Source organism: Cydia fagiglandana, chromosome 15 (genome assembly GCF_963556715.1).
Source record: "Cydia fagiglandana chromosome 15, ilCydFagi1.1, whole genome shotgun sequence".
NCBI classification, from domain to species: Eukaryota; Metazoa; Arthropoda; class Insecta; order Lepidoptera; family Tortricidae; genus Cydia; species Cydia fagiglandana.
Genome location: NC_085946.1, coordinates 4,629,846 through 4,652,964, shown reverse-complemented (window position 1 = coordinate 4,652,964; position 23,119 = coordinate 4,629,846). Strand labels below are relative to the sequence as shown.

General features: G+C 37.8%; 2 protein-coding genes and 2 non-coding genes across 4 annotated transcripts; all 4 read right to left on the bottom strand.

Annotated features, from left to right (window-relative positions):
* Nucleotides 1–15,099: 15,099 nt before the first annotated feature.
* On the bottom strand, nt 15,100–15,171 carry Trnat-cgu (transfer RNA threonine (anticodon CGU)). Its single transcript has one exon. It is a non-coding gene; the product is annotated as a tRNA-Thr (tRNA).
* Nucleotides 15,172–15,503: 332 nt separating this feature from the next.
* On the bottom strand, nt 15,504–18,191 carry LOC134671527 (uncharacterized). Its single transcript, XM_063529385.1, has 3 exons — nt 17,661–18,191; nt 17,022–17,157; nt 15,504–15,529 (listed from the first exon to the last, which is right to left on the bottom strand). The coding sequence occupies exons 1-3, from the start codon at nt 18,189–18,191 to the stop codon at nt 15,504–15,506; spliced, it is 693 nt and encodes a 230-aa protein (XP_063385455.1).
* Trnaf-gaa (transfer RNA phenylalanine (anticodon GAA)) lies at nt 15,620–15,692 on the bottom strand. The gene has a single exon. It is a non-coding gene; the product is annotated as a tRNA-Phe (tRNA).
* An 880-nt stretch (nt 18,192–19,071) lies between the features above and the next one.
* On the bottom strand, nt 19,072–22,255 carry LOC134671526 (uncharacterized). Its single transcript, XM_063529384.1, has 3 exons — nt 22,018–22,255; nt 20,600–21,097; nt 19,072–19,106 (listed from the first exon to the last, which is right to left on the bottom strand). The coding sequence occupies exons 1-3, from the start codon at nt 22,187–22,189 to the stop codon at nt 19,072–19,074; spliced, it is 705 nt and encodes a 234-aa protein (XP_063385454.1). The 5' UTR covers nt 22,190–22,255.
* Between the last annotated feature and the right edge of the window lie 864 nt (nt 22,256–23,119).

Genomic DNA, 23,119 nt, shown 5'->3' with positions numbered 1-23,119 from the left:
AAATATTTTGATAAAATATTAATAATACTTAGGTACTTACTTAATTCGATTTGGCGATTTCGTAGAAAAAAATGTGACGTCACACTAGGGGGGAGGGGTTTGCCAAATGTGACCAAATGTGACAAGGGGGGGGGGGGGTCAAAAAACCTAGAAATCCGTGTGACGTAATTAATGGATGACCCCTTAAAGTAATCTATTCCGAATATTCCGATTTACTTATTTCGTACTCACATTTCCTAAACGTATAAATTAAGGGTGCGGTGCGACCTAATAAATACATTATTTGTCCTCACTATGAAGGGCCCACTGATTACCAGTCCGCCGGACTATATCAGCCTGTCAATTAATCGCAAAATTTGACAGCTCCGAATAACTGACAGGCTGATATCGTCGGCGAACTGGTAATCTGAAACCCTTTAGAAACTTCTACAATAACATTCGAGATTATCTGACACAACACACTACCATCAACCAATATATTATTTAAATATTGGTACGACTACCAATATTTAATAGGACTACATTTCTATATTCTAATCCAGTGTCCACTCGCACTGTGGGCATTTCCAGAAGCAATTACGGATCCTCGGAAGTGTGTCCCACTCGTGCATAGCAATGGGCATCCTTTGCGTAACCTTCTGCGCCTGTGGCATCCTAATGTGGACATCGGACATGTAGATACCAGTGCAATCTAGCTAGGCATATACGTATGTATATGTGTGTGATAGACTTAATTGTTATAACCATTTAATGTTTAGGGATTACCAGCAAGGGACTATAGATTCCGATAAAACATGTTTTGACAACATAACGCTGCGAATTCGCTTTGGCTGGCCCTATGGCCCTTGTCAGCAGTGTTTTTGCCTATTATACAATTAAAGCGACAGCAATGGCAGATTGTCTTTATATGGCAATGCCACAACATATCGGTTTGATTTACTTTAAATAAGAGACTTGCAGTTTCGCTATGTTTGAGTGGTTTGAGTTATGAGTTGAAAAGACGTACCGTGTGCAAGGAAAGTTATGGGACTTTCACGAGACTGTAAACACTCGCAAGTTGTTGTCTTGTTGACGGATGCATTTAAACATCGCAAACTTTACGATGTGGAAACTTTATTTTATGAAGCAGCATAGAATACTCCGTAACAAACTTGAACGTGCAACATAACATAAGTTTGAAACGAATAAAACTGGTTTTACCATATTGAAAGTTAAAGAAATATATACAAAATACTTAGATAGCACATATAGCGGAAGCAGTTATAAAGTTGACCCAAAAATTTTTTATTAAGCTATGAGCTTCATCACATATGTTCCTTGAGTAATTCTAAGCATTTCAAGCCTGGGAGCCAATAAGAAATGTGTGTCTACTCGGATTTGTAATGGATTCAAACTTTCAACCCCTTTTTAACCCTGTTAGGGGATGAATTTTACAAAACGCTGAAATTACTTTTCCTGTCTTTTAATAATATCCCCAAATACAAAGATTCAAGTCCCGCGTTCGAAATTTTTTTTGATATCCATACAAACTTTCAACTCCTTTTTCACCACCTTAGGGGATGAATTTTCAAAAACGCTGAAATTAGTTTTCTTGTATTTTAATAATATATCGTTTTACGAAGTTTCAAATTCCTAGCTTAAAATAAAACTTGAACCCCATACAAACTTTCATCCCCTTTTTAACCCCCTTAGGGGTTGAATTTCTCAAAATCGCTTCTTATCTCTTGTACACTTTATAAATGTAATCTAGTGTGCAAATTTCAACTTTCTATCTTTTGTAGTTTCGGCTCCGCGTAGCAAAAATCTCCAACCAAATTTTTCACCTTTTTACGTTTTTCTTGTAAAATTACTATGAAATTGAAAAAACAAATATCAGCAATGAATTCTACGTCTTTGGTTTATACGAAAATGATACCAAACTTGCCCTAGTACCCACCAGGATCAGAGTAGATTTTTTTTAAAGATGACGGATGGCGGCCGTCTTTGTACCCCACCCTCCCCCCCACTTCACGCTAGAAATGCTTAGAATTACTCAAATATCAGATGTGATGAAGCTCATAGCTTAATAAAATTTTTTTGGGTCATGTATGGCAGCGTTACATAACTGACTCCAGTAATAGAATCAGAAATAGCGTAAAAACCCACGGTACTTACATTTGACTGCAGCAGTATTTAAAATGTACACTTAAAACACTTTAAGTATTCTCGACGGGTACGCATGCAGGCGACGGGACAATAGTGGCGAACCACACTATCCTATCCTTCAAGGACCGGCTTTTGGCAGCGGTGCCAAGTCCGGACCCAATGCAGATGCAGACAGGCGGAAAAAACATGCAAAAATTGCAAGAAATTTATATTATGGTGGAATAATGCTATTTTCCGGACAGACCAATTACGTAGGCAGCTTCGGAAGCTATCACATTAAGGAAATTGCAACAGTACGTGACAATACTTTCGATTGGTAGCTGTAGCTGCACATCCGCATTGAGCAATAGCAACCTTCTCTACCCTGTGTGTTATCGATAAATATTACCTACTTATATAGACGAGCGTTGGAGAAACAGTTAACAAGTGATCCCGAGATATATGACAACTACATGTTATGACAGCTTTCTTAAAATGGTTTGCCCGGGCGAACGACTCAGCTATTCTGAGTAGGTAAATTAGTAAAATACCCCAGCGGTCGTCCTCAGCCCTCATCGGCAGTCCAAAGACACCCAGCCTACGTGTCAACGGTACAAACTCTCCACTTCAGTGGCCATTGGTTGAACGTATTCCTTGAACGTATAAGACATAAGACCTTGTAGGAACTGCTGTAGAAGCGTCCATTGGTATTCCCCCAACTACACCAGATTGTCTGCAAGCATGACGCTTTCAGACTCATGATTGCGACTTCACCTCTAAAAGGACAATATATTATAATATCGTAGCTCAAAAAATATCGCAAAAACTGCGCAGAAATTCTACGTCGCATTAAATGTATAATGAAACGTTTTTCTCTTTCACTGTAAAATTAATGAACACTACGTTTTGAAAACAAAGTAAAAGGATTGCGTAACGACTTGTGATGCTCTATCATCGCTAATAACATTTCTTACTTCAAAAATGTCAATAGTAGGTACAAACAACTGACTGGCAGCAAATCAACTGTCTGAAAGTTGAAGAATTATTGTTATTTTTAGGTACTTTCATCTAGTACACTACGAACAACCCAACAAACATTCATTTTTGTATGAATGATAAATAAAGTAAGTATATCTATTGTATTATTTTATTGCCATCTTTAAAGATGATAATGACACGATTCCCCGATTATATCCTGATGGAACCGCTTCTGCAAACTTACTCTAATGACATTTATTGGCGTAGACAAAAGAAGAGGAGAAAACAAATTATTTGAGATATAACTAATAGCGTAATTTTCAATCCATTAAATTTTATGTCCTATTATTATTCATATATGGTACCTACTTTCCGTTAAAAACTATAAGAAGAAATTGAATGCCGGTCGATTAACAAAGATGAACTGGCAATTTCTATGCTATTGAGTTTCGATCGAGGAACAATGGTTGACATTGAACCTCCATGGGAAGTCATTGATCACGTTTTTACCGATAAGCCCGGAATGAGAGATTGGTCACAGCGCAGGTTTGCATGCAAGTAATGCCAAAGTCAAGGTCTGGCGGGCAATAATATGTACATAACGATACGCAATGCGCGCGTGTAAGTATGGTTTACTGAATCCGGTTATGTAATGATAATTTTCTAATGCTTATGAAGTTTGCTTACAATTGGAAAAATCTTATAAGTATCCCTTCTAATGAAAAAGTATAGGTTTCTAAAACAACTTCAGTCTTTTTATCCCTAAGTAGTTACTTTAGATAGTTGCGGTATTATAAATATAATCAATGTGACAGTTACAGTAGGTAGATCATTTTGCTTTATATTGCTGAAATTTCCATCTATAAGGAAAAGCATCTAATTATTGTGCTAGTTTCTAAAACAACTTTCCATTGAGAAGTCACCAAAAATTGATATTTATAGTAAGTAATAAAATTTAAGTTTCGACGTTTCTTAAAGATACTTTAGGGAGAAATAACAGTTCTAACTAGGGCATGCAGTACCGGTCCCGGTACCAAGAATTTCATTTCCCGGTTCTGGGCATGGCCGGAACCGGGATTCCCGGTTCTTCCCGGTTCTCAAGACATCTTTTGATTACTTTTAAGAAATTGTTTGTGTTAGCGTGCAGTCTTTATGAATGACTTATTTTCATATAAATAATTGCATAAGAATTAATAAATGACTTATTTTATTGTAAACAAACACTTGGCGTTCCAACCTGTTTTACCAATTTAACCGTCACACTGCCTCCGCCTGGGCCGAGCCACACGGCCCGGCCGTAGCGTAGTCGATGCACTCAGCACTATGACGGCACGGCCTGCCTGCACGAATGTCTACTTTACTAGGTTAGTTTGTCGGGTTATTTGAGTCCCCCATTTCATAGCACCATTATTAAATGTTATATAATGTCCCGAGCTAAAGTACTAAAACATAAATAGTCATATGATGAGAACCGGGAAGTACCGGTACCGGGTCTTCAGTACCGGTTCTTTTGACACTATAAATTTCCCGGGAATTCCCGGGAATATGAGAACCGGGAATTCCCGGGAGCATGCCCTAGTTCTAACTAATCCTGATTTACTATTGTAATAATCCACTTAAAGCGAACGTTTTCCCAAAACATACATAAACTTGTCGTAACCTAATTTAATCTATTGGCTATTTTCGTGGCCCTAGCGGAATAGTTTCAGTGTATATCTTCAAGATCTTGCCAGTCCCACATTTTCAATTACACTGGGTTGCCGGTGAAATAACTACAGTGTCTACAGTACGTGAGGTAGAAACTGCTTTGAGTTCAGATGTAAATATGATGTAAATCTTGGTGTATTTATCTTTAACTAACAGGGTTTTAACAAAAAAAATTGTTTGTTCCCTAGTTGTACAGAATTTGAGAGCGGAGTAGCAGACAATAATTTTTGACAAGTGTTAGGAATACTATTAGTTCAGTACTACTAGGTAATTACATCTAGATTTGATCTTTGAATCCAGAAAATATTATGTACCTACTTACAATCTTTGCTCTGTCAAACTTTGCATACTGTCTTTGTTAAATTTGTCACAACAGCAAAAACAGAAACTAGAAAGGCGCTACAGCGTATGTTACTTTTAAATTATAAGCTACTGGCCTGAAGATTATTGGCATCGCCAACGGTCAGTTCTGATAGGTTTTGTTTTGTGAAAACCTACGCATCGAATTTTAGAAAACGTTGGTAGCTAATAGCTACATATTTTGGCCTTTTACCGCAACACTCCAGGAATTATAATTGGCTTCATTTCGACGGAAATTGGCCACGTACCAAAAGCGCTATCGGTTAATTATTTCCATTGTTTACTAGTTCATTAATTAGTTCGATTTCATGTATTTCCTTCCCGTAGCACTAGTACGCCGGAAGTCGGCGAGACGGCAGCCTTGGCTTTGGCTCACATTTTAACACTTCAGACGAAAAAGGAGCTGTTCTTGTATAAAAATCGTTTGTACTTATTGCTTTTTGCTTTAAAGGCGTTTTGCTTTGATAACAATGACTGTAGCTGTAGGTGCCTCGTGTTTAAATTTGCGATAACATAACTTCCGTTAGAAACCTAAAAAAACCCGCGCGGTTTTTTTTAGAAATATAAATAGCCGGTAAAATTATCCCAGAGTTAGACCAAGATAATTCTGTAACGATTTTGATAGCATACGAAGTGCAACTGTTATTTATGTCATAATTTTAATATATTTTCTTTTACAATAACAAATACCAAAAAGTACTTACTACATATAAACCGATACCTGTTTTGTTACAAAAACAAGGCAAGTGAAAGGCAACATTCCTGGTCGTGACCTCCCCATTGTAGTTATCTAACCCGCCACGATTATGATTTACGATGCATTCGGTAATGACACTGTCACGGAGCAGGGCATTCCCACCGCTCAGCTTCTGGGCCAATATAAGTGTGACTTCGGGATTTAATTTTGTATAAAACAGAAAAATCTATAGACGAGACGGGGAAATAAAAAAAAACAGTCCCGGACAAGACCGAACGACTCCGATACCAGCCCGCCGCGCCGCCGCCAAATATGCTTCGGGATTAACTTTTGTGGGTAGCGGAGAACGAGAAAATACATAAAGATGGTACACAGGGTGGAATCGGCGATAGTGATTAACAGACACATGGTATTAGTTTCTAATTTCCTTCCCTACTGCAGGGGCATTCTACCAGAATCTCACTTAATAAAGCTTTTGATTTTTCTGAGAATGCTAGAAAGCAGGGTTTTGGTATAGATCATCATCATCGCCTATTATTTACTGTGTCCTGTTCACTTCCACTTTTACCTGTGTATTGTGTTCATAAAATTTCTGGCTATTGTGAAGCTCCTTGATACGTTTATGGCTTCATTCAGAGTACGAATCTAGAGCTCAAAATATAGTAGGGGTAGAGACGAGCCCGGAGAAGTAAAAAAGATACTGTGGATTGGGAATAGAAGAGATGGGCGAGGAACCGTGATGGGAACTCTGATGAAAAGATAAAGTTCAGATCAAGTCCGACAACGCATATCGCACAGATCTAATTTGATGTATTTTAGATTTGCTTCTGCATGAGTAATGGGTTCATAATATAACTGAATTGGCGGCGTGTGGAAAGCCTGGCTAAAGTCTCATAGGTTTAGAAAAATGTCAATATGCTTATGTGTTGGTATAACTCATTCATAAAAATTTGGAATTTCAATGTCCGCATTCTTAAACTCACAGTAATTATTTTATTTGCTAGGTGCACTCCCGAGAGTGGTTTTCTATACGAAATCAGTCCCGGTTTTGCGGTCCCAGTCACTGTTCCTGGAGCATTATAATTATGCTATTCGTATTACATGTAAAAGTTATAAAAAGTGTATAAAATAATAGATTTGAGTATACTATCGCAATTGGAGCTCTGTAAACGCGCCATTAACACATATTGCGTACATATACAAATGCAGTCACTTTAACTCAGTCCGATCACATCCAGCGAAAGAAATTAAGGGACTAATCAAACTTCGCCCATCTTCAGTCACCGCACGCCGCAGCCGTTCACCAATCTACATAATAAAGGCGTAACCACCAACAAACTGTAAACACATCCGACCTTTTTCTACTAAACACTGGTTTCCAGGGCAGTTTTCAGAGCACGTGGCCCTACGTGAGAGGACTTCTGGAAAGTTCGCCCGAATTGTGTTGCAGTCCAAGCCAAAAAAGTCTCATATCGCAATAAACTAGGGACTTTAAGGTCGTTTTGGCTCAAAGCAGCCACGGTACCATTCCCGAAGCTGCACCGTAAATAGAATTAGAATAACGTGACGGGATCCCGTATGGATCACTCGGATCAGGCTTTAAATAGCCATCGTTTAACCATCTTTTAAAAGTTGTTGGATTTTTCTTCGGGAGCGAAACAATTACGCGCTCTACTATTAGCTCTATAGTTCGTTTTTTTTAAGCATTAGAAATTAGGTAAACAATCTTGATGTGTCTTTTAATTGAAAAACACATTTTAAAAATAAGTTACGGCAAATATGTAACAATTATAAATCTAATATGATCATTTATATTCTTCTGCTTTCATAATAGTTTTTGAATTTTAAAAAGCGTTTTTCAATTAAAAGACATGTCAAGATCGCTTACCTTCTTGCAAGTTCTTTCTAATAATTCTAATGGTAAAAAAACGAACTATAATGTCTGTAAACACGTCCTGATATCGAAACTGCAAATGCGATGGATTCGTGGAATGCTGATCAAACTGTAACGGCAATCAAGTTACAGTCTAATTAGATTAGTTACTGGAGTGAAAGTTAGATATAACTAATCAGATTCGTACTGCTTTTTGTCATTAAGAATATTCATTAGGAAAATCAGTATCTGTGACGAATACTCTGTTAATTTTAGCTTTGGTAAATCTTCTTTTTCGATGTGTAACGTACAATACTGATTCAATAAGGGAACAATACCTTCTTCGCAAAGCATATTACATATATTCCAAGAAGTAGATTTTTAGACTGAAATCCCAGAAGGCCCTACAAGGTAGACACAACAAGAAAAAGCCCAGCCTCCAGAGGCCGGCGACCCGGTCAGTGACCGCGCCCTTCGCTATTGTTGCTCACGCGCACCCTGCTCCGCTGCGCCTGTATTCCCGAGATTACAGCGCATGCGCATGGGCGAATTCAAACCAGTGTAGTTTTTTATGATATAGAAGGCAATGAGCAGACGATTCGCCTAAAGCTAAACAATCACCGTGGCCCAAGGAACTGTAGATCCGATGTCACAAGCTTTTCAATAACCTGAAGACCTATTGGAGAATTATTTTCCAAAGCTTCAGTCGACATTGATCATTTCTATCTAGCGAGCGACATTATAATAAATTTTATTAAATACATAATTATACTGATTTGCCTTAACATGTGACTAGCCTGCTAGCTGTTGGAACACCACCATGACCGGTCCTGCGCACTATGCTTTATATTCCCATTACATAAGGAATATACCTAGGGTTGCCAGATGGTCGGGATTTGGCGGGATTCTCCCGATTTTTAGCACGTGTTCCCGATTCCCGACGAAGTGAAAATTGTCCCGAAAAATAGCTTCACGTTACAAAACAATAATTTCATGTTCCGAACTGTCGTCGATCGAGCGACCGGCGTCGAGCGCGTAGCTAACGTAGTGCCAATAATGTAAAATATCGTTGTTTTTAATACAATTACTTTAATTTTCCCGACACCAGTCCCAAAATCCCGAAAAATTTATATTTTTTCCCGATAATAGCGCCTTTCGATCTGGCAACCCTAAATATACCTAAGAACTGCCTAAGGCTAACTAAAAGTGATCTCTGATTCTACTAGTTTTTGCGGGTCTCCACGGCAAACCTATGTCAGTTAGCCTCAGACGATGCATCTCAATATTCTCGAAAGACGTAGTGAATAATCCCGCGTAATATGCTGTCGGAAACTGACTCCTGCGGTTGAAGAGAGCTTAAAAAACTAATCGAGATATGCATGTTAGGTATTACTTAGCCATTTGTCGTCTCATAACTATATATTTTGTAATAATATGTATGCTAGTTTTAAGGTATTTATCTATGGGCCAATAGTTGCCTGAAAATAAATGTTTTCATTTCATTTCATAACTATAAGACAGTGTCAGCCATCTGCAAGGATACTTAATACTTATATGAATATATGACGGCAAATAGCTAAATGACAGCAATTTATTCCACAATAATTCTTCCATAGTAGGCAAGGACCATTAACTCAGTGACGTTCAAGAGTACGTGAGCGCTTGTTCAAGTAATTAAGATTACACAGACTTAGACAGGTGGCCGGCGAAGAACCTGATTAACTGGTAACACTATGTTGTATATCTGGTTATAAAACGGATGCTGGTATTAAGACTGCATTTTATCCTGCTGGTACTAACAATGCAGTTTCGTTGAGAAACCTGAACAGTGAGGGGTTCATAGAACTTTATTACTACCACCAGCTTGCATGTTAAATGTAGTTGAGCGATCTTAACCCCTGCTGTAGAGAGTGCAAAAGATACATTTTAGATATTACGAGTATAAAGATTCGGAAACTCCAGTACTTTCGTCATGTATAAAGAAATGACAAATACCACCTTCTCCAACTGATATGTAAGTACAGGGGAAAATCCAAGGGAAACGAAAATGTGGAAGAAGACGTACCTCGTGGCTCAAAAACCTCAGGTTCTGGTACTCATACCAGATCGCTGTTTCCAGCTGCAGTGTCAAAAGTGAAAATAGCCAACCTCCGGCAGGAAACGGCACCATAAGAAGATCTTAAGTAAGTAAGTAAGTAAGTAAATACTCTTTATTGCACCACAAAGAAAAATAAAATAACAGATTTACAGTACCCCGGGTATTGTGGATACGAATAATACGAATTCACCGTGTGTTCGTCAAATCTGGAAGCACCTTAGGGTCGGTTACACAAGAACCAGACCGTCTGTCACCGTTAAAGCGTTCGCAAAATTTTATTGTATGGGAAAATATATAGGTAGTTCACTGCTGACGTGACGTATATCAGTCCGATAATTGCGGTAGGTGCAACTGGCCCTTAAAGCGGTGCACAATCAATGAACTGATCAACTTTAAATATGGCGGCGTTAATTGTCATTCCACAGAAAATTATCAGGCTTTTCATATACCCAAACAAATCGAAGGCGTAAAAAATTATTTGCTGCCGCCGGCCCAAGATATATAGATTCAAGCAAAAGCCTACTAATACCACAGAATAAATAATAGTACTATGTACAGAAGACTCACTCTCTAACAAAACGCCTCTGTTATGATCAGCACAGATATGGCCGCTAGGTGGCGACAGCGCCACGCGCGGCTTATGGCTTTCCCCAAAATTGGGGCGGAACGGATGTACTTTTAGCTACCTGTAGCAAAGCGACGAAATCGCGGAGTGAGCCACGCCTGCTAATACCTACTACAGGAGTTAGCGCTTTACTCTTTCTTTATTCAGTGTCCTGTCGATATTTAAGTATATATTTAGAAGGGATACTAATCAGCAGAACATATTTATCCACATTATATACTATACCGTCATACATAATTCATAGGTAAGCTGGATTGCCTCAGCCTTACCTAACACATCCAACATTACCTCCCATTCTATTTCACAAAAAGCTCATGTCCTGCAAAACTACCTATTTCTCAGGTCCTTTTAAAAACAAAAGACATAATAATGTGGCCATTTATGCTCATTTTCTATGACGTGGTAAGTGGTCTATTATGCGGTTATAAATAGACTGGTTTATATCGCGTAGGTATGAGAGATATAGAGGGTAAACGTTCATGAGATGTACATGGATGTGTCAATTCGTCATTAGCATTGCTTAACGAGTAAAATCCTAAGTACCCTAAGGCTTATGAATTGCGTACATGATATCTTTTTATATCCATTTGCTCAACGCATAAGTATTGCCATACAACGTGGCAATGCGGCCAGCCTTCTGGGCACACTGCCCATCGGCAGTGACTTGGGGGACGTTTTTTATTTATAGGCTTTTTATTTTAAGTTTATTTAGTTTAGAGATAGTTTGTATTATTATTTGTAAGCTAATTTAATGTTTTATATTTACTTAATTATTTGTGAATTAATATCTTTTTATATCAGGCCGGGGTAAGATGAAGCCACATTTTATTGCTAAGAGTTTATTTTTTTATTTAACTAAATTGCTGTGAGTTTAGGTGCTCTACCTAAAACTGCCGTTACATAAAGTATGGCAGAGTTTTACATATTTACTAACAGCTTCACAGCAGAAGACGCTGGATGCGGGTCGCTTCCAACCGGCACGTATGGAGGTCCAAGGGGGAGGCCTATGTTCAGCAGTGGACGTCTTATGGCTGAGATGATGACTAACAGCCTCTGCCCGCAAATTAGTCTGTGATGATGATAGTTAAAAACTCTTCTATGAACTTCCTCAAACTATCTGCATATCAAATGTTATCTAAATCAGTACATAGATTTAAGCGTGAAGAGGTAACAGACAGACACACTTTACCTGGGCTCTCAGGAACAAGTCGCGAGAGTGACTAAAAACAAGTGTCTAAACCGTAAAATTATTCAATGTTAGTACCTATGTCTCACAACAGTTTAAACTCGAATATGTTAGGAGGTTATATTTCTTTTGCATCTATGTGTTTAAAAAAGCCGAAATCAAAATATAAATAGGTAACAACAAAATATGTAACAGTAAACATATGTATGTAACTACCAAATACCGAAATAGGTTCCTCTTTTTATAATCTCAAGAATCTACGCCGCGAACATGGAGTCGTATTTCGAAAACAAAAATTCAATAATAACACTATTCGACATATTAGTGCATTGCGCTCCCACATATATGAAAGTGCTTTAGAGCAAGCGAGATCACGTGACCAATACAGATATCGTTTTGAGATGTACATTCGCAAATAGACCGACTGAGTAATCATCCAAATATATACCGGCATTTCCTCGCCAAATTCCCTCTCTCTCCAACATGAATACTAGACAGAGATAGAGCACAAATAGTTAATATTTACGCTCAGAATGACGTCAGTCTCATCAATGAATGTTCTAATATGGTAAGTAGTAAGAGTTGGCAATAGGACGCTAGTAAATGGCGCCAAGGGTCTACTACGCATACAGGGTATCATAAAAGAAGAATAGGGCCCGATTTTATAAAGCTACACGTTACAGAAAAACAGAAAACTGAAACATTTTCCCCTAAACAGTTTTCTGTACTGGAGAATTCGCGATAAAATTGTATTTATAACCCTATTAAACAAATAAAAATGTAAATTGTAACATGCAAAACGACTAAATAAAATGACAATGTGTTACGAAAAAAAACACTTGACAAATCGCCGTCATTGGCAAAAATCACGAGCACATGCCATGTGGCGTGTTGTAATTAAAGAAGTCGAATTTGGCAGGCTGGACGCGTGCCAGCGGGAAACGGAAATGACGCCAGACGCCATTAATCTCGCTACTGTTGTTTTGTGCAATCACAGTATAAGTATTTTAGCTAACAGTACAATAAGTTGATGCAAGGGGTGTTAGCTACGAACTCTGGATGTTAGGCCCTGAGTTGTCAGGTCAGGATATTCATTTTTTATGCCAAACCGCGGGGGCAGCTCCGGTTTAGCTTTCAACCTATAATAGTCAACGTTTCTATTAAGAGCTAATCAAACAAAAACGGCCGTTTTAACTTTGGACGCATAGATTGATGAACCCAGCAAGATAAAAACTAGTGTGATGTATTCAAAAGGTACTTAAATACAAAATAAGTACGTAGCGGCCTCCTTTTTTAAATACCTATCGTTAAATTTAAATAATCACGAGTATTAAGCAGTGGCGCTAGTGTGCATGTTGATGGGCTCTTAAAATAGTTTACCTACTACAATGCCTTAGTGTTTGATTGATTTAGCTCTGGTTTAGCTTTCAACGTCATTAAAATACTGCTGTTAACCTTTCTTCTATCTAAGCACTGATCAGTGCGCACGAATTAAAATCCTTTGTTTAATACAATAGGTTTAAATTCGTTCGCACTGATCAGTGCTTAGACAGACGAAGGGTTAATATTTATATTGTGTCAGCGCCGGTTTTGGCCCGACTCTGACCGCTGATGTGCTGTTGAGTTTAACTACTGCTTGGCCTAAGTGTTTGATTGATTTTAGCTCCGGTTTAGGTTTCAACATTTGTATTATAATACTGCTGTTAATATTTATATTGTATCAGTGCCGGTTTTGGCCCGACTCTAACCGTTGATGTGCTGTTGAGTTTAACTACTACAGTCAGTGGCGGATTTGCCCTAAGGCACAGTAGGCCCGGGCCTAGGGCGGCAAGATATTTAGAAGCGGCAAATTGTGACAAAAAATTCACTGATGGTAACAAGAAATAACTCAAAATGTAGTAGTCAATGTTATGGGTGCCTTGAAAGGGGTGGCTACAGGGTCTGGGGCCTAGGGCGGCAGAGACTGCAAATCCGCCACTGACTACAGTGCCTTGCACCAACCACAATTAGCGGACTGATCAACGTCACTCAGCGGAAAAGTATGTAATTTCCCATATGATAAAATTAAGCGAACGGTTTAACGGTGATAGACGATTTGGTGCAACTGGCCCTTAGCGTTTGATTGAATTAGCTCGGGTTTAGGGTTACTAGATGACAGGAATTTTCCTGACATGTCAGGAATTATGGCCTTTTGTCAGGAATGGGGACGGAACACGAAAATGTCAGGATTTTTTTGAATTGATAACTTTTTTATAAAGTACCATTTTATTTAGTTAAATTAATACAATTTTCATAATAAATTTAATAAAACTGAAATTAATAAAACGCGGCTAATATCGGCTCAATCGGGTGGGCATCGCTAACGGCTAGACGGGGGGGTCTCCCCATCGTCGTCAAAAATATGAATGTCAGGAAAAATATTCAGAAATCAGGAATTTTATCAGGAAATTCTAAATTTGTATCTGGTAACCCTATTCGGGTTTAGCTTTCAACAGTTTCAACGTTCTATCTACATACTTAAACGACAAATATCTAGAGATTTTAGATATTCTTCCACAGTCATTCAACATTTAAGAAATAATTTAAGCACTATATTGCTACACGCTACGCGTTCTCGGAATATCATATCACTTAATTGAAATAAACTTATTCCATTCCTAACTTTCAAAAAAAGCCTGCATGTTATACTCGCACAACGTAAAACCAACCGTTTGGGGTAATCGTCGAATAAATATGAGCGATAATTGTGGCTCCTGCCGAAACTAACGGTCGCGTTCAGGTAAAGTAACGGGAGTACCTGTACAGTGTACAGTTACCCTGTGGGGGCCGGTTTCAAAACGGGTAAACAACTAAACAGTGAGGTAATAAGTGTACAAGTTATAAAATAATTTAAAAAAAACCGGACAAGTGCGAGTCGGAATCTATTATAATCTATTTAAAATATTAATAATTTATTTTTATAATCAATGATTTATAACACCGACTCATTCAATAACGACATCAATTTTGGCGAAGTAAAACAAAATAAGTAATAACTTAAAAACATCAAATAAAGATCGTACAAGTGCCAATCGAACATAATTAAGAAAAGAAATAATCGGAATGTTATCAAAAAAGGTAATTGTTTGATACAGAATGCCTTCGCTACGCTTCAACCGTACTTAGATGATTTTTAAATACAATTTTTTATCCCTCTCATCATCATCATCATTTCAGCCTATATACGTCCCACTGCTGGGCACAGGCCTCCTCTCATGCGCGAGAGGGCTTGAGGGCTTGGGCTTTTATCCCTCTAATAACCAATAATTAATTCAAGCATCAAGTGCGTCTCATCTTAAAAAAATGGTAATACGGTACTAAAAATGTATAAAATTATAAATAAACTATAAGTATTTCAAATATTTCTAGCTTATTAGAACAAATAAAAAAAAGCAAAAAGAATAACTCGCGATGCCTCCTGTGAGGATTGAACTCACGACCCCTGGTTTACGAGACCAGTGCTCTACCACTGAGCTAAAGAGGCGATGATTAGCGCCGCCAAATACACGGTCCCATTCTATAAGCTCATCTGATAACGTAGAACGACAAACATTATGAAGTTTCACTAATATTTTGCGAAAAAAAAACAAAATAGTGAGTGAATTAATTTGAAAAAAAAACAAGAGTGAAAGAGCGCGCAATAGTGCGCCTTGTCAGTTGATATATACGTATAGAACATAAATATTATTTTTTATTAATTGAGCCTTTTGAGGGACGTCGAATAAGAAGTAGATTGGGCCCGCGAAAATCAAACTTTCACTTCGAGCGCAATTTGTTTGTTCCTGTAAACACTTCGCTCGTACGTGAGAAAAAAACTTACCTTAATGATGTAATTTCCTTTTCTGAAACAAAAAATTATAAATAAATATTACGGAAGAACTTATAATGTAGTTAACAAAACAAGAAAACTACAAAAATATGCAAAAAAAGATTGCCGAAACCCGGGATCGAACCAGGGACCTTTAGATCTTCAGTCTAACGCTCTCCCAACTGAGCTATTTCGGCCAGTTGATGGGAGGCCGGAAATTACGATCAGAATCCACAGCCCCACACTTACCAATACGGTTCTTTAGTTCTTTAATTAAACTAGATGTATTACAAGTTCTAACACCAACTAGAACTAGAATAAAGCATTCTTTAACAGATAACCTTAATATACGTAACAAAATCAGTGTTGTTCATCACTGACAAATTGACAATGATACTAGAGGCGCCATCTACCTGTTAGCAGTGGAACCGCCAGGACAAGAAGTGACCTAGTAACAATGGTTTCGAAAGATTTCTGTTTTTATATTAGACTGACGAGAAACTCAAGAAAGGGGTTATTTTTTTAATGAAAAATTTCTACAATGTATTTTAATTTAAATAACTTGATATACCTATACAGTTCATAACTATACAGTTTAATAATTGTTCACGTAAGCAAGTTTTTTGTTAAAAAAATCTATATTGGTATCTTATTCCTACATCTATTGTACTTGAAATCATGCAAAATAAAAACCTATCTGTATTTTTATTGCTGATGTTGACTGTTTTTTTTTTTCAACAGTCAACTAATATTCTTCAAACATTTCTAACAAACACAATAAGGTTGCATTGTTTTATCACAGAAATCCTGTGCCCTCCTCCAGTTTCATTGCATTTAACAATTAGTTATCAATATCAGAATAAAAGATACATATGTACCTACTTCTAGGAGGGCAACAACGCCCAATGTCGTAACATACATTACATGTTAATGAGTAGGAGCAAGTTTTTACCAGGGGGCCAAATCAAACATGAACATGGCCCCATGGGCACAATAGGGTAATATGGGGGATGTGCATGGAAACAAAACATATTCTCCTAGACCAGGGGTCACTAATAGTTTCTTCAGGGGTCTGGTTCTTAAAATAAAATGACCATCGCCGTCCGTTTGTACATGTGTTTATTAAAAAAGGAAAAAATATAATAGGTCGGTGGTCCGGATTCAGAACGCCGTCTGCCATTTGGTGACCCCTGTCCTAGACTGTAAACGTATATAGAAGCATATACCTCAGGACTCATGTACAGTAAAGAAAGTTAGCAACCTGAAAACAAAGCTAGGATTTGTGGAGGAGCGGGTGTGGTTATAGTAGCACTACCTCGTCTTTCAGATAAAATAGGCCTAATGGCTGTTGATTTCAGATTTTCAGATAACTAACTAGGGTAATGCTGAGCTCAGCAGAGCCAGAGGAGGCCTCGGACAAGATGGGAGGATGAATTGAAACTCACAGGGGGCCCGAACTGGAGAAGAGTGGCCCACAACAGACCCCAGAGCTTAATAGATAGAAATAGAACTAGCTAGGGATTTACCTGGTTCGGGGTCAGCCTGGACCGCCTTGTCATGAGCTATGTTCCCAACATCATCCAGCACCACACCGCAGCTCTTATAAAGGTGACTGCGTATCTTCAACAGCTTATCTGTCTCACGGAAAGCTTTTATTTCATCCTGCAAAGTAAAATTGTTGTATAAACTAAACTAAAGGTTTACTAGTGGGATGCTGATCTTTATAATTGGAAATAGAGATAAGATTATTAGGTAAAATTATAAATAACTAGTTAATTCATTGAACCTTTAGCTGGCATACAAAATTCTAAAGCTGTCCTCCTGTTTTGCAGGAGAACAAGGTCATTTGAGGAGAACAGTGTGGGAATGCCTCTGGGACAGTAACCTGCGACTCCTACAGGGAATTGGGCTGAATGAAGGCAATAACCAATTGACACTACATCAACATCTAGCTGGCATACATCATTTTGAGTTATTGGAATTTTAATATCAATTTGGCATTTCCCCTGCAGGAGTTTGAATATAGATTGGTTTAAATGTTTTTAATTATGCAGTTGCAAATAACACTGGAATATCTCTACTCATTACTAACACCAAAATAAAAGCAATTTGGTACCACATTTCAGTTTATAGAAGCCAGCATACACCCAATGACATATCCTCACCTTCAATTCCTTCAGCCTGGTATGAGACCTGCTACTATAGCATTGTCGAACGTGAGACTCTGACCACTGCTCTTCGCTATTACTCAACACCGTAGGCACCGAGCTACGAGCCCTAATATTACTAAAATTGCCACTTCCGCGCCCTCGAGACGGCCTCGACGGAGACTTAACTTTACCAGGGTCCAGAGACTTTAAAGTCCTTCTAGGCCTTACTAACGACCTTTTAACTACTTTTTCTACACACACTTCGGGCACATAGTCATTTAACACCGTCGGAAGTTCACTAAAAACACTAGAACTCACGGCCGAAACAGATGGTTTCGCGCCAACGCGCACTGATGACGGTACTTCGTGTCGTGTCACATTTGAACTGGATCTTAGACTAGCATGTGACCGGTTGAACACACGAGACATCACTCTGTCGTAGTTAGCTTTGGTTTTCTTATGAAAATCCATAAAAAGAGAGTCTAATGCCACTGGATTAAGGGATTTCAAAATAGAAGTTGTTGTGACAGCAGTGATTGTGGCCATAGATTGTGGAATAAGTTCTGTCAAGCGTGAAATACAGATAACAAAAAAAAGGTACAAAAAGCAGAAACTAAACGTTTTTATAAATTATAGCCTGACAAACAAGCCATTTCCGTCAGTAGAAAAAAAGCGCCAAATTTAAAAAATGTAATATAAGATGGTCAAGCTAATCTTGTCAGTAGAAAAAGGCGCGAAATTCAAATTTTCTATGAGACGTTATCCCTTCGCGCCTACATTTTTCAAATTTGCCGCCTTTTTCTACTGACAAGATCTGCTTGACCAAGTTATATCATATATTAATCGTCCCATAGAAAACATGAATTTCGCGTTTTTACTTCTGACAAAGTTGTTTGACCGGCTAACACAGGAGAATAAGTTATAACATTAAAAAATAAAATAATAGGTATAATTTATAATATAATCAATACAGTTATTCAAGTTTCTTTATTGGTTATCACATTTCCATAAAATGTATGTAAATATAAAATCAATTATCTGTAAAAATTTGTCGAGGTATGTAAATATTTCAGTTTCAGTCGCCATGGAAAAATTCCGTCTGTAAGTCCGAAATTCCGTTACAACCTGCCATTATTATTGACGATCTTGGGTGGACGATAGGGATAAAGCGTATTTCTATGAAATTATGACGTTTAAAATAACACTTGCACAGTCTCTGCTATCAAAATCGCTGCCGAATTAGCTTGGTCTGACTTTATAATAACAACAAAGTAACTTATTTTAAACTTGTGCTCATCTCATTAGCTTATTATTCGCTTACTCAGTACCTATGAATGCTTCATGAAAATTGCATTGAGAAAGTTTTCCTCCGATTCTGATTCATACAACTTAGCCGCCATCCTGAAGTGATTCTTTATATTCTTCCCTAGTTCAGGAAATACAAGAACAGAGCAATTTGAACTGTGATTAAAAACATCCTGCACGCATATAGACGTGTCTATATTAAGCGGCTCACACAATTTAAATCTCAGATTGCCTTCATATGTAGCAAAATGTTTCGGAATACTAGAAACTTTTCTAAAACGTTTCCGTGGAATAGAACACCCAACAAAAGGAGAAATTACGTTATCTTCAAAGTTGTAATAGCTGTAGAACTTAAAGAAGCCCCCCAATAAATGTTTGAGGGACGACTGATTGTTATTTGGGTATTTGAGCTCTTGAAACGCTACATTCCAGACCAAAGAATATAATACTCACTAGGAGAAGAACGGTAACTCCATACAAAAAAATGTCCCCAACCGTTTATACGTTTATACTACTGGCGCCCTCGATGTGTACCAATGGAACTAAAGTTAACAACCGGTTTAGCCTGGCGGGTATTGGTATTATAGGTATATATAGTTGGTCAAGCAGATCTTGTCAGTAGAAAAAGGCGGCAAATTTGAAAAATGTAGGCACGAAGGGATATCGTCTCATAGAAAATTTGAATTTCGCGCCTTTTTCTACTGACAAGATTTGCTTGACCAACTATAGTAATTATGTTGATAAACATATTTGTTATCTTCATATCACGAAATATATGAAAGATGCAAATATTACCCCTTGTTTGTGGTATTATCTATTGATTTAAATTAAAGGCATATTTATGTTTATAACATTGTATTATGTTTTACATATAGAAATATACACTGAAAATTAAACCATGACAACTTAATAAAAATAGACATTAATAAAGCGCATTCACAAAATTTTCAGTATTATACAAATAACATTAGGCATGCCTACCTATTACACTTTACACACAGATACACTACACTTTACACACGGCATTTTACACAGATTTCTAACTTGTATTCATACATTTCTTCACGGTTAATTAATACGCTTTCCAGATGCGTTATGACTCGGTTCCTTCTGAACCCACTTAAGCTGTATAAATTTCACTCTGGCTGCTTCAACAGCCGTTGCTCCGCATTTAGCACATTTTCTATGTGCATTGCTGTAATCTATGTAGGTACAGACTTACAGTCTTAAGTGGTTGTACCGCTACGTTGTATTTATTATTTAAAGATTTAATAAATAAAATGTTCGTTATGAACTTTAACCACAGCAGTTGGACAGAGTCATTGACAAATATATTTTTTAATTATGGAGGGTAGACGTACCTACCCTCCATATATTTTATGAACATTGATAAAGATAGTTGGAAGCAAATATTCATTATAAAACTTAATCGCGTTTAATTAAGTTTTAAGCGTTTTAAGTCCCGTTTTATGATTAATTATGTACAAAATTCGTGATAATTTAAATCAGAGTTGGGAGCAATGTTGCTGTAGAAAAATGTTTTTATTTTTATTACTCGCAACTTTTTCTCGGAGGCCAACGCACACATAGAAGCTTGAGGCGCATACATGCGCAATTATTTGGGGACATAACTTTCTTAGGAAGTGAACAGGCCTTGTTCCAGACTCGCCAGGAAACATAAGGAACATTTCTTTGCAGGGCATGTATGGTTGGTAAAATTCTTAATTGCTGGAGATACAAAACTACCATCAGTAGTAATGCATAAGTCCTCAGCATGTACGGCCCAATGAAGTTGTGAATTTTTGCCCAGTATTTAACAAGGATTGCTAGATCCATCGCTCTTTTGTCTAAATGGAATAAATACCACAATAATTTACTATTACTGACTCCAGGCGGGCAATCAAAGGTCAAATCACATTCTCTGCTGGTTGGCATATGGAAAAATTTCACAATAGGCACTGGTACATTTGTTGCGGCGGATAGTTGTGCAAATAAGTCAGAACGGCGGCTGAGAATATCCCTGGCTGTGAGCACGACTGTGTCTCCGGCGGTCTTGTGTAGGATCGGGATTTGGATGAAGCAGTCCACATCGCTGGTCTTAAATGCCGTGCCTTGGTATAGAGAGCCGTAGGGCACTAGCTCACATCCTGGAATGAATATGATAATATGGACTTAGAATAATATTCCAGAAATATCAGTAGGTACGTTTGTCAGAAGGATTGTATGTCATGACTGGCAAGTTTGAGGTCCCTACTAAGCTTGGTTAATATCGGCGTGTATAGTTAATGTTGCTGGGGATTTGATATAGGTACAAATACAAATTGCATTAGGTAATTGACAGTTTATTGGGTGGGTATAATATCTAACCTGCCCCCCATAACAACTTTAACAACCATTGAAAAACAGTACTTATAGCTGGTCAAGCAAATCTTGTCATGGCGCGAAATTCAAATTTTCTATGGGAAGATATCCCTTCGCACCTACATTTTTCAAATTTGCCGCCCATTTCTACTGACAGGATCTGCTTGAACAAGTATAGATGGTCAAGCAAACCTTGTCAGTAGAAAAAGGCGCGAATTTCAAATTTTCTATGAGACGCTATCCCCTCGCGCCTACATTTTTCAAATTTGCCGCCTTTTTCTACTGACAAGGTCTGCTTGACCAAGTATATAACTACCTATACTGAAACACCACCCAACATGTCAGTAGAAAAAGGCGCGAAATTCATATTTTCTATGGGAAGTCAACTTTTTGCATTTTTTTTTTAATTTGCCACCTTTTTTTACGGACAAGGAAAAGGTCACTGTGCCAGAGTCATCGATGGCCAGAGTACATTTAGAGCATTATAAGCTGGTCAAGCAAATCTTGTCGGTAAAAAAAGGCGCGAAATTCAAATTTTCTATGGGACGATATCCCTTCGCGCCTACATTTTTCAAATTTGCCGCCTTTTTCTACTGACAAGATCTGTTTGACCAAGTATATATCGTTTCGTTAGTTATATATATCTAAAGCCGCGGATTTATAATAGTTGCTACCTATATTGTGCTAAAAATTAAGTAAACATTACCTGGCCAATAGGTCCTTAACATGTTTTTCACATCCCTGAACAGCCAGATCAGGTCCTCCTCTACTTCATCCCTGGTCAATGTTACATGGTAGAACAACTTCACGACTTGCTCGTCAAATGTTCCCTCCAGTCGCATCCACGAAGGATCCAGTATGTCATGTGTTCTGCTCATTTTGTTAGAGTATTCTTCTGGTACAAAGGGTTATTGGAACTGGCAAGTAATTAAAAAAAAAAGTCAACTCGCTTGTCTTTATGAGGCCGGTGGAAGAATAAGACTGACACCTGACACAATTTGTAGCTTGATTGAAGTATTATCAGATGTCACTGATCCGCCTATAGAAATTCAGGGAATTCCCCACATTATCAGAACTACGAGTTGCAGTTTAACATTAATGTAATTATATTTTCTTATGATTCATTTCTGATTTTATTTATTTTGTGTGTGAATAAAAGTAGGTACCTATACTACCTATTATAGATTTGTCATTAATAGATAACATTTAAACTGTAGACTGATTTAAACTTTCACGATTATTTAACATTATGAAACTACACAACGGGACTTAATCGCATATTTCTTCTAAGCCATGCACAGACTGATATGTTTAACACGTGGCAAAATCTCTGGAATTCTTCCAGATTGGAGGTAGGAAAACATTATGGCCACATTCAACCCAATATTCCACGTAAACCATGGTTTTTCAGATTCCGAGTCTATCCTAAATGGGTCACGTCTACAATTTGTCGATTACGCTTAGGACCAGTTTGTACCCCTGTATTTCTTGCCAAGATACGGGTCCGGGATACGTCACTGTGCGAATGTGGGTTAGACGAAGGCACCGTAGATCACATTTTCTTCTCCTGTCCGAGATTCAGTTACTCTTTGTATGATGTGTTACCTTCAAATATTCCGCGACCCATTAACTTTTACTCACTTCTCACTCTAATGGACCCTCCCCTAACTTCTGTCATTAATGTCATTATTAAGTATGTACAAGAACATAATATAAAACTTTAATTATTACAGCTCTTCTATCTATCTATATTTAATTTTTACGTTTTTTTCCTACATTTCATCCGCTATGTTGCTTGCCTTAACAAT

Bases quoted from the DNA above. Each gene is read 5' to 3' on its own strand.
- LOC134671527 (XM_063529385.1), bottom strand. From the start codon at position 18,191: ATGGCCACAATCACTGCTGTCACAACAACTTCTATTTTGAAATCCCTT. The intron at 17,158-17,660 runs GTGAGGATATGT...TTTACTTTGCAG, and splicing joins CCAGGCTGAAGGAATTGAAG to GATGAAATAAAAGCTTTCCG. The intron at 15,530-17,021 runs GTAAATCCCTAG...TTTTTGTTTCAG, and splicing joins CCAGGCTGACCCCGAACCAG to AAAAGGAAATTACATCATTA.
- LOC134671526 (XM_063529384.1), bottom strand. From the start codon at position 22,189: ATGAGCAGAACACATGACATACTGGATCCTTCGTGGATGCGACTGGAG. The intron at 21,098-22,017 runs GTAATGTTTACT...TATTCATTCCAG, and splicing joins GTTAAGGACCTATTGGCCAG to GATGTGAGCTAGTGCCCTAC. The intron at 19,107-20,599 runs GTTCACTTCCTA...TTTTAATCACAG, and splicing joins GCGAGTCTGGAACAAGGCCT to TTCAAATTGCTCTGTTCTTG.